General features: G+C 44.9%; 1 protein-coding gene across 1 annotated transcript; it reads left to right on the top strand.

Annotated features, from left to right (window-relative positions):
* Positions 1 to 10,752: 10,752 nt before the first annotated feature.
* KCNE2 (potassium voltage-gated channel subfamily E regulatory subunit 2) lies at positions 10,753 to 11,363 on the top strand. The gene has a single exon (XM_046003466.1). It carries the CDS (start codon positions 10,754 to 10,756, stop codon positions 11,123 to 11,125), a length of 372 nt encoding a protein of 123 aa, XP_045859422.1. The 5' UTR covers position 10,753; the 3' UTR covers positions 11,126 to 11,363.
* The last annotated feature ends 773 nt before the right edge of the window (positions 11,364 to 12,136 follow it).

Raw genomic sequence — 12,136 nt, forward strand, 5'->3', positions numbered from 1 at the left:
ACTAGGAACATTCATGCGTGAGTATTTGTGTGGACACACTTTTTTCCCCCCATTTATTTTGGGTTAATACTTAGAAGTGGGATTGTTAAGTCCCCATGGTTACTTTCTAAGAAAGTGCCAAGCTGTTTCCAAGTGGTGGTGCCATTTTGTGTTCCCATCAGCAACGTAAGAACGTTCTAGTTACTCCATATTCTCGTCAACACTTGCTGTTGTTGGTTCCTTAAAAAGGACTTTAGCCATTCCAGTAGATGTGTAGTGGTATCTCATTGTGGTTGTAAGTTCATTTCCCTAATGAGGAAATGATGTTGAGTCATTGAGGGGTAGGGCTTAAAGGGAAAAAAAAAATCATAATTTATTCCTTGAAAACCAAAATTTGTATAGGAGAGAGGTGACCGGGTCATCAAAGAACAATATTTCCATCACCATAGAAATGCAAAGTCTGAATTTGGATTTAACTATAAATTGTGATATACTGGAAGGGTGTGGAGGAGTTAAGAGGCTGTGGACATAGAGTTACCTACCATAATAGGAGGTCAGTAGGTAAAGCCTACATGGGCTATCTCCTAGTAGGATTGACTTGAGCAGAGAGACATTGACTGACTTGAAATTCTCCAAAGACAATTACTCGACTTCATGCATTCCTGCATTCCCCCGTTACTAGCTGTTGCTTGCCTTTTGATTTGTATCACAGTGGTGCCCTAAAAACAGTACTAGTAGCTTGAAAGGCAGTTTTAATTCTAGACAGTCTTCCACTGTTCTTATCTTTCGAAGGAATTTTGGGTTTATTAGTGCTGGATGTGGATCTGAGTCACATCCAATTTTAAACCCAAAGCAGACTCAACTCCCTGGGCTTTAAAAACATATGCCATATGGAGGCAGAGGAGCTCTGTAAAGGTGTGGGTTGCAATTTGATTTTCAAAGAGAACATTTGCTTTTATGAAACTCGCTTTCTGGCAGATACCATTTTGCTCTCCTGTTGGAGACAATGCAGAGTGGATCTATCGAGAGACTTTTGCATAGGCCAGGTAGGCTGAAGCCTGTCAGGGGGAGATATGAAACAGCTCTGTCCCCCTCCCATTTTCTACTCCAGCCTGCAGCAGATGCTTGGGTCGTGTTTATACTGCGCTTCTGCAACCACTCTGTCAGTCCTCATCTCATTGCAGTTGTGTGAGTTGAACATCAAGGCATAAGTAGGAGCCATCTAAAAATAAACACTGAGGAGCTAATCTTCACACAGTGCTAGAATATTCTTCTCCTTGGTGAGGTCTGCTCAAGCTCTGCTTCTCACTGCCATGTCCTGCATCCTTCTCTTAAAAATAACAGCAAAAGGTCCTACTTATAAAACACTTTCTATCTTACTATGTGTCAGGTTCTGTAGGAAGTGCTTTCCATTCATTATCTCATTTAACTTTGGTGACAACCTGGTGAGGTTGGGGCTTTTAATTTTCCCATTTTCCAGATGAGGAATCCAGAGATCGGGAATGTAAGTAATTTGTTCAGCCTCCAAAGCCAAGCTCTGAGCCTCTGGGATGTATTGCCTTCCAGTTTGGCCTCAAATTACTGAAGTGTAGACTTGGACGCCATTTTGATTCTCCTCACCTTTGTGCTAGGAGAATGCAAGAGAGGAAATTAAATGGTCAAGACCGGTTCAGGAGTGACGTTGGTCTCTGTTCCTTGATTTCACCAGCAGGTGGCAGAGTTGCCCTGGGACTGTCCCTGGGAGTCCTTTGAAGGGCTTTTGTTTCTATAGAGACACTTTCCACCCTGCTGGACCATCCAACCATTTTTCTGTGGTTGAGGTTGCCTAATTGTGTTCAGTGAAGACAATCTATGAGGACGTATGACGTCATGAGAGGCTGGCGTGGGGTTACAGAGAAACTTGCATTTCTTTAGCTCACACCCACTACGTTAACTACTACGAATTGTAGATAATTTGATATCCCAGACACCTTCCTCTTGCCACCCAGTGCACCTCAAGCTACATCGCTCAGAGCACCATTCGATGACAAAATTCCATTGTAAAACACAGGTCATCTTACTTTGCACAGCTATATGAGAGAGGGATGGGCAGCCCTCTGACCTTGACGTGATTTTGGTGGTATGTCACTACTGTGGCCACCATTCGGGGTTAGGCTCAAATCCTGGCTCTACCTCTATGTCATCCTGACCTCTGGACCTCTTCGTGCCTGGATTCCTTAGCTGTAAAGCTGAGTCCCTTTACATTGTGTTGTCACGACTGCATGAGCCTAAGACAATGAAAGCATTTGAGAAGGACCTGGCATGTGATAACACCCTGTCTAATTCCAAGGACTCCCACCATGATAGAAAAGGATCTTTTGGTAAGCAGAAAGCATTTAGCTCTTTTGGGGTCTTTACACATAACTCCCTGGACTTGCTTCTGTGTCCTTTGTATAGTACCCTTATTGTGGCCGGTTTCTACTGTGCAAGATAACAATGTTGTTCTAAAGCCACATGAAAATGGTCTCAAAGAGTGGATATTTAAAGAAAATTAGGTTTGGGGCACCTGGGTGGCTGAGTCCGTTAAGCATCTGCCTTTGGCTCAGGTCACGATCCCAGGATACTTGGATCGAGTTCCGCATTGGGCTCCCTGCTCAGTGGGAAGCTTGTTTCTCCCTCTCCCGCTCCCCCTGCATGTTCCCTCTCTCGCTGTCTCTCTCTCTGTCAAACCAATAAAAAGAAATTTAAACATTTTAAAAACAGATAAAATTAGGTTTATGAGTAGGTGGTTAGAATAGGGGTGTTGATCTGGAGGCATACTGGCCTTCCCCTCAACCCACATCCCCATAGATGGCCGTGTTTATCTCATCTCTCTGGGATGCTTGCCCTTGGCACAAGTCCTGCAGGGAACGGTGCTGTCCACCAAGCCTTTTCCTGAGGAGGGGGCTCACTGGGGCCAGGCAGTGTCCTGGCTAGGGCGGGCATCACGGGGCTCAAGGAGGGAACTTTGCCTCTACCCAATGCCAGCCTCCAAGCAGGCACACCCCATCAGGCACCAAGGTTAATTCCCAAAGGCCGGCCTGTATTTAACTTTCCACGTGAGATTAGATTAAATATTTGGGTTCATAAAAGCCTAGATTGCAGACCGCGGCTCACAAAGGCTTGGTTGGCTGCAAGCAGAAGGGGGGCTGGCAGGCTGAGATTTATGCAGAGTTCCTGAGAGCTTGCCAGCACCAACCAGGAGGTTTAGAACAGCCTGGCTTTGTAGCAGGGGATTTCATACTGCCCACGCACTGCCTAGGTAAGCTTCCATTGCAAATTAGTTTCTGAGAAATTAAGTAGCAAAGCGATCGATTTCCCTTCCCAGAAATTATAAAAGGAGTGATTTTCCTGGTGTAAGATTGCCTTTGCTTCTTTTCTTCTTTTTTCTCTCTCTCTGTTCTTTTCCTTCCTCTCCTTCTTATTCTACTTCCTCTTCTTCTTCTTTTAAAAAATATTTTATTTATTTATTTGACAGAGAGACACACAGTGAGAGAGGCAACCCAAGCAAGGGGAGTGGGAGGGGAAAAAGCAGACTTTCTGCTGAGCAGGGAGCCCAATGCGGGGCTCAATCCCAGAACCCTGGGATCATGGTCCCAGCCAAAGGCAGATGCTTAACAACAGAGCCATCCAAGCACTCCTACTTCCTCTTCTTTTTCTCCTTGTCCCCCTCATTCTTATTCTAATTCTTGGTATTGTTTTCCTTCCTCATTTCTTCATGCTCTGATAAAAATTTTGAAAGTGTTTTTGTTGAATGTTCATGGTAAATGCAGATAATCATATACTTTTCTATTCTTTTTGTTTGTTTGTTTGTTTATTTACAGCATAACAGTGTTCATTGTTTTGGCATCACACCCAGTGCTCCATGCAGTACATGCCCTCCCTATTACCCACCACCTGGTTCCTCAACCTCCCACCCCCCCCACCCCCCTGCCGCCCCTTCATAACCCTCTGGTTGTTTTTCAGAGTCCATAGTCTCTCATGGTTCATCTCCCCTTCCAGTTTCCCTCAACTCCCTCTCCTCTCCATCTCCCCATGTCCTCCATGTTATTTGTTATGCTCCACAAATAAGTGAGACCATATGATACTTGACTCTCTCTGCTTGACTTATTTCGCTCAGCATAATTTCTTCCAGTCCCGTCCATGTTGCTACAAAAGTTGGGTATTCGTCCTTTCTGATGGAGGCATAATACTCCATTGTGTATATGGACCACATCTTCCTTATCCATTCATCCGTTGAAGGGCATCTTGGTTCTTTCCACAGTTTGGCGACCGTAGCCATTGCTGCAATAAACATTGGGGTACAAATGGCCCTTCTTTTCACTACATCTGTATCTTTGGGGTAAATACCCAGCAGTGCAATTGCAGGGTCATAGGGAAGCTCTATTTTTAATTTCTTCAGGAATCTCCACACTGTTCTCCAAAGTGGCTGCACTAACTTGCATTCCCACCAACAGTGTAAGAGGGTTCCCCTTTCTCCACATCCTCTCCAACACAGGTTGTTTCCTGTCTTGCTAATTTTGGCCATTCTAACTGGTGTTAGGTGGTATCTCAATGTGGTTTTAATTTGAATCTCCCTGATGGCTAGTGATGATGAACATTTTTTCATGTGTCTGATAGCCATTTGTATGTCTTCATTGGAGAAGTGTCTGTTCATATCTTCTGCCCATTTTTTGATATGATTATCTGTTTTGTGTGTGTTGAGTTTGAGAAGTTCTTTATAGATCCTGGATATCAACCTTTTGTCTGTACTGTCATTTGCAAATATCTTCTCCCATTCCGTGGGTTGCCTCTTTGTTTTGTTGACTGTTTCCTTTGCTGTGCAGAAGCTTTTGATCTTGATGAAGTCCCAAAAATTCATTTTTGCTTTTGTTTCCTTGGCCTTTGGAGACATATCTTGAAAGAGGTTGCTGTGGCTGATATCGAAGAGGTTACTGCCTATGTTCTCCTCTAGGATTCTGATAGATTCCTGTCTCACGTTGAGGTCTTTTATCCATTTCGAGTTTATCTTTGTGTACGGTGTAAGAGAGTGGTCGAGTTTCATTCTTCTACATATCGCTGTCCAGTTTTCCCAGCACCATTTTACTTTTCTATTCTTGATATAAAAATGAAAGACTTTGGGGTACAGTCGGCCAAGTGTCTGACTCTTGATTTTGGCTCAGGTCATATCTTGGGGTCATGAGATCGAGCCCCGTGTCTGGTTCCGTGCTGAACGTGGAACCAACTGAAGATCCTCTCTCTCCCTCTCCCTCCGTCCCTCCCTGCTACTGTGCACTCCCACTCTCTCCAAAACTCAAAAAACAAAACAAAACAAAAGATAAACAATGAAAGCCTTCACTCCTTGTTAGACCAGGTGATGCTAATGGTCCACCATCTTTCCTTCTTTCCTTTGGAAGATTTATTATTATTATTATTGTTATTATTATTATTTGATGGGGGGACGGACAGAGAGAGAGGGAGAGAGTCTTAAGCAGACTCCCTGCTGAACATGGAGCCTGAGATGCGGAACTCGATCTCATGACCCTGAGATCACGACCTGAGCTGAAACCAAGAACTGGTCGCTTAACCGACGGCACCACCCCAGGGCCCCACCACCATCTTTCAAGAACACAGAACTTTGGGGGTCGAGTGGGTGTTACCTTCCTCACAGTGTCCAGATTGTCTCTGTTGTGAATGACACACACCTGTGACAAACACAGCTGGAAATAGGGGATCATTCTGTGTCCTGAAGATAGGGCACAGCTACTTGGTGTACAGGAGCTGAAACAGGGGTCTCGGTCTCATTTCTTTTACTCAGCTGAGCTGCCTAGTCACAGGCGATGGAAATGGGGCATTACTGGAATGTGTGACCTCTGCTAGGGCACAGTGGGTGCTGGGTGCTAACCTGGGTGACTTGGGTTTCTAGTCCCAGAGCTGTGGCCAACAATGTAAGTCCTGTGATGCTTGACAGGTGACTTAAGCTCTGTGGGCTGTACTTACGGCACCTGTCAGATGAGCAGTCCAGCCTAAATCATCTCTAGAGGCCCATCCTGTTCTTTGACTAACAACTATTTATTGAAAATGCTTAAAAACATAGGTTCCGGGGCGCCTGGGTGGCTCAGTGGGTTAAAGCCTCTGCCTTTGGCTCAGGTTATGATCTCAGGGTCCTGGGATCAAACCCCACATTGGGCTCTCTGCTCCACGGGGAGCCTGCTTCCTCCTCTTTGTCTGCCTGCCTCTCTGCCTAGTTGTCATTTCTCTCTGTCGAATAAATAAAATATTAAAAACAAAACAAAAAAAAAAACAAACAAAAAAACCCATAGGTTCCCCTGTGTTAGGTTGAACCATATGAAATTACCAACACTGCCCATGCTTAACATACAGAAATGGCAATTTCATATGGTTCAACAGAACATAAGTAACAGTCTTCACATTACTAAACACCTACCATGGTGTTCTACTTAGAGACGGATACTATGTATACCAAATATGATCAATATCTATCAGTTAAGTAGTTATTCTGAGTATCAAAAATTTAAGCCTGTTAGAACATTCCAGCATAATGTCCATCAGTAAAATTGCTTTCACACATCGATTCGCTTTCCCCTTTGTTATGAAACAAACAATGGACTATTCAACCTTGTCTCATGCAACAGTGTTCAAAATATAAATCACCCTTGGACTCAATGTTCTCTGAAATTTTTTTTCACCTCCCTTCACCTCCCTGGTACCAGGGGCCAGGTACTTAATCTACCTGAGCCCTTTTCACTCTGTAAGTCAGTCTTATCAAGAAGTACCTCCCAATCTGCTTTTTAAAAAATTTATTCGTTACTTTAGACAGAGAGAGGGAAGTGGGTAGGGGCCATGGGAGAGGAAGAGAGAGAGAGAGAACCTCCAGCGAGCAGAGCCTGATCCCAGGATCCCGACATCATGACCAGAGCTAAAATCAAGCATCAGATGCTCAACTGACTGAGCCACCCAGAGGCCCCGAGAAGTTTTGCCATGAGCCTTTGTCCATGTTAGAAAAGCTGAACAAATAATCAGTAGTAGCTGCAGCCGCAGGTTGCCAAATGCTGTTATGCTCGTACCTTAAACGAACCCAAAGAGCTCCAGTGGAATCCGGCACTGAGGTCCCTCAACTCAAAGATATTCTGTCACAGGGATACCCGGTTGGGCTCTAGGGGACCAGGATTTCCCTGAAACTGGATGTGGAGATTTCTATGTGCATATGTAAACTTTTGGGGAGAAGAATGGAATCAGTTCATTGAATTTCATTTTCAATGAAGGGAATTTGTGAATCCCCTCCTCTCCTGCAAGTAAGCTGAGAATCACCGTTCTAGTAGTTTCCAGTTGAAATCCATAGTGCATGAGAAAGTACCATTCATTGTTTCACCAAATATTTGGCGAAGATCTGCGATGTACCCTAAGATGCAGGGCCCTAGGATACAAAGATGAGTAAAACCATAGATCCCTGCCCCCCCCCCAGCAGCTCAAGTTCCCATATAATTGTGATTCAAATGACTTTAGCTCTCTGAACACCAGTTTCCTTGTCTGTAAAAGGGAGGTGAAAATCCCAGGGTTGTGGAGTGGTTTTGAGTATCACATGACTAATTCACAATACATGGGTAATTGAAAACGAGCAAATAGACAAGCGTGGCAGTTTGCAGAAGAAGCACAGAGAAGGATCTCCAGCTCAGACAGAGGCCTCGGGAAAATCTCGTGGGTGATGTGACCACAGACAGGGTAGGAGGATTTGAACGTACCGCCATTTTTATGTGTGCGACTGGAGAGACTCAGCTCCTTTGTCCTGTAGAAATTGTATTTCTTTCTTCCTCTGCAGGGTGACTCAGGGACATCAGAAGACCGAGGTTACTCCAATGCCCTCTTCTCCCTCCTCTGGGCTCCATCTCCCCTCCCCCTCAATACTTACTGAAAGTGCTCCATTCCTGTTTTAGCTGTGGAATCTCGAGGCTTCCCTTGCGGCGCCCTGTCCTGGATGGCCTTGCCGAGCCTCGAAACACAGCTCTCCTAGGTCCCCATTCTCTCAGAGCCCTGAAAAGACAGGGGCCTCACGATGGAGCACTCTCATAAGTCAGGCGCTGGCCTAGATTCTTCACAGGTAGTACCATTGCTTTGATGAAAACATTCGCAGAATGGTGTTGGCAGTGGGCCTGCCCTCTGCTACTGCCCTTCCTCTGTTCAGAGTCGTCACTGGTGGAATTCCAAGCACAGTGCACAGCCCACAGAGGAGATATGTGGGAGGCATTGTGGGTAGATGAGCTCAGAGTACTTAGGAATTTGCAAAGCTGTCATCTCTCTGGGGAGAGACTCGGATCCAAGGCAGGGCCTCGTGCAGCCCTGCTCTACTGGAGTCGTTTCCAAAAAGTGCTGTCTGACGAGCAAAAATAACTAGAACATTTCCAATCTTGACAGCACCTTAGCAAAAACATTGCAGGGGAGCTGATTCTCAGCCCAGAAGGGGATTTCCCTCTTCTTCTGGTTAATTTTCTGCTGCCTGCCTCTGCTTAGCACCCTCCCCCAGACCAAATTTCCCTCATCAGTCACTCCTGGGACTTCTCTAACCCTCCACCAACCCTTCCTTCCATACACTTAGCTCTTCCTTTTTTTTTTTAAAGATTTTATTTATTTATTTGATGGGGAGAGATCACAAGTAGGCAGAGAGGCAGGCAGAGAGAGAGGAAGGGGAGCAGGCTCCCCGCTGAGCAGAGAGCCCGATGCAGGGCTGGATCCCAGGACCCCTGAGATCATGATCTGAACCAAAGGCAGAGGCTTTAACCCACTGAGCCACCCAGGAGCCCCCACACCCTTTTTTTTTTAAATCTTGTCTCTATGTTCTGTTGAGTTTTCCATTTGGCTTCACAAAAGGAAACTGAATTTTGTCTAGATGGTGCCGAAACGGGGAAATAAACAAGCCGGTGAAATCACAAGTTTCTTTACTGGATGAAGAAGTGGCGAAGGGTTGGCAGAAAGAGAGGGTGAGAACACTCACAGGTGAAGGAATCGTCCCTGTAAAACCAGCCCTGAGGGGCGCCGGTTAAGGTGGGTTAAGCCCCTGCCTTCGGCTCGGGTCATGATCTCAGGGTCCTGGGATTGAGTCACACATCAGGCTCTCTGCTCAGCGGGGAGTCTGCTTCTCTCTCTCTCTCTCTGCCTACTTGTGATCTTTCTCTGTCAAATAAATAAATAAAATCTTAAAAAAAAAAACAAGAACAAACAAACAAACAAAAACAGCCCTGACATAGCACAGAGGGGTGGGTTGCTTTTTGGTTGATGAAATAAACATGAACTCCTCCAAAATGAGGCAGATCTCATCCCTGGGAGACTTAAGGAGCCAGTGGTGATGTCTTGTGCAGGACTAAAGCTACCTTAGCTCTACTCCTTACAGCGAACTGTTTTATTTTAAGGGGGGGAGAAAGAATGTCTCTATTACGTTGCTTTGAACATGTGCTTGGCATGTAGTTTGGGGCAATCTTATTCATTTGTCAAGTTTCCTTTCAACTCTCTGGGCTTTGGGTGGAGGGAAGAGTGAGGGAAAGACCTGGGAGCCCTTGGAATAATAGGACTTAATACAATGATTGACAAAAATCTATTAACTTATTTACCATAATTCTCAATGAATGAAATGTTGGGAAGGCGTCAGAGAAAGACCTGGATATGTACTTGTGCCCTTTCCGCAGGTGGGGAGATCGGAAACCTCTCTTCTCATAAGAGGAAACAAAAGCTCTGTTAAAGAGAAGGGGCATTGTTTCCAGAAAGGCATTAGGCAAACACACTATTGGGTTTTTCAGGCTTTTATTGACTGGGCACACCTGTAGGTTCTGGATAATCCCAGGTTCTCTTCCTGCCTACATTCCTTCCACTTCTGTTCGCACCTGTTTGCTCCATCAATGTACCATGTTCAGCTCCATTCTCTGAGCTCCCTTCTTGCTTTGTTCAGAGCTCTTAAAACTCTTTGTTACTTCTCGTTACTATATGTTTGCAGTTCTCCCATGACCCTGAGCTTCCACAGACAGAAAGCTCATATTCATTAATCATCTCTGCATTTCCAGTGACCCTCATGTGCCCGGCACATCCATTTATTTATTCAGCATCCATTGTGTGTCTCTGATGTGTTGGGCTCTGTGCCCACATTAGCTGTCCCAAGGCAGGCAAAGAAGATATGAGTCCTGTCCTCACGGAGAGGACAGTGGAGTAGGAAAGATGACACCCTAAGCCAATAATTACACATACACACCAGCAACATACACACATAATTAACACATGTACATATATATACAGTTTTATCCTCCATTAAATTTTTAAAGTAATTGATCATTGAATTTTCAAAAAGATTTTGTTTATTTGACAGAGAGAGATCACAAGTAGACAGAGAGGCAGGCAGAGGGAGAGGGGGAAGCAGGCTCCCCACTGAGCAGGGAGCCCAATGTGGGGCTCGATCCCAGGACCCTGAGACCATGACCTGAGCCGAAGGCAGAGGCTTAACCCACTGAGCCATCCAGACGCCCCCCTCCATCAAATGTTTATGGTAAGGTAGCCCGCATCCAAAAAATGCATCAATTTGCACACGCAAAGCTTAAAGAACAACAACAACAAAAATGCACTCACTCAATCAATCACCAGCTAGGTAAGAAGAAATATTATCTCCTCCTTTGCATTCCCCCTTACTTTATCTCCTAAAGCAGCCAAATGCAGAAAGAGTCAGTGTTCTCCACCTAGCTCATCTATTTTATCATTCAAATTGCAGCAGGAGGGAGCTATGCCTACTTTATCCAACCTGACACAGACCTTGGAAAATGTCTTCAAAAGGGTTTTTATTACTTATATGGACAACTGGCGCAGGAACACAACAGCTGAACAAGAGGCCCTACAAGCCAAACTCGATGCTGAGAACTTCTACTACGTCATCCTGTACCTCATGGTGATGATCGGAATGTTCTCGTTCATCATCGTCGCGATCCTGGTGAGCACCGTGAAATCCAAGCGGCGGGAGCACTCCAACGATCCCTACCACCAGTACATCGTGGAAGACTGGCAAGAGAAGTACAAGAGTCAAATCTTGAATCTAGAAGAATCAAAGGCCACCTTCCACGAGAACGCGGGTGCAGCAGGGTTCAAAATGGGACCTTGAGAAACGGAAGAGGCACAAAGCCAACATCTGATATCCGGGTCCGAAGAGATGCCCTGTAGTGGAGCAAACCCAAATTGTCATTGGTTAGGAGACACTTAGTTCCTTGCTTGCTGTGGAGAACTTTCACGGAGATCTTGTGGCCGCTCAGACAAGATCGATGACATTTTGCTCTCGGTGATTTATACTTGCTCATCGGAGCCATATTTTATGTGGAAGACCTCTTTTAAGTTCTGGGCAATGTTAATGGCATTTTAATCAATGTCCACTGTGACAAATGTTGTCAAGTTAGTGAAAATAAAATCAAATTTGAAGTGAAGGACCAGTGTGATGGCAGTGCAGATAGAGGGGGGACTAATAAATCACAAACCTTCTTTCTTACAAAACAGGGCTTTGCATGTGACAAAGTCACTTTATAAATAACCCAGCTGTATTATCCAGAAGCTGTGGTTCAAAACCCCATCACTTGCTCACTGGCTTGACATCAGAGTGTTTATTCATTAATTCAGGAATGCAGAGTCTGGAGTGATGAATGAACAGAATCACCAGGTTACTTTATGGGTATTGTTTTCCCGACATTTTGCTTATTTGGAAGTCTGAAGACAGAACAAACATTTCACAAGGGCAAATCGTCCCCAATGGAGATGTAGCATCTTTAAGAACTACCCAATACAACAGAAACCTATTTTTATTTTTTCAAAAGATTTTATTTATTTATTTGACAGAGAGAGGGAACCCAAGCAGGGTGAATGGGAGAGGGAGAAGGAGTTGTCCCGCTTAGCAGTGAGCCTGATGCAGGGCTGGATTCCAGGACCCTGGGATCATGACCTGAGCCAAAGACAGCTCTTAATGGCTGGGCCACCCACACCCCAGAAACCTATTTTTAAATTAATATTTAAAGTTTTCCAGAAAACTAACGCTCCAAAGCCCTTGTTACTATAGAAAAAAAACAAGGAAAAGTTGTAACATTGCCTCATAAATAACATACTCTTTCAACTCTGTTTATCTCCTTCC

The sequence above is a fragment of the Meles meles genome, chromosome 4 (genome assembly GCF_922984935.1).
Source record: "Meles meles chromosome 4, mMelMel3.1 paternal haplotype, whole genome shotgun sequence".
NCBI classification, from domain to species: domain Eukaryota; kingdom Metazoa; phylum Chordata; class Mammalia; order Carnivora; family Mustelidae; genus Meles; species Meles meles.

Bases quoted from the DNA above. Each gene is read 5' to 3' on its own strand.
- KCNE2 (XM_046003466.1), top strand. From the start codon at position 10,754: ATGCCTACTTTATCCAACCTGACACAGACCTTGGAAAATGTCTTCAAA.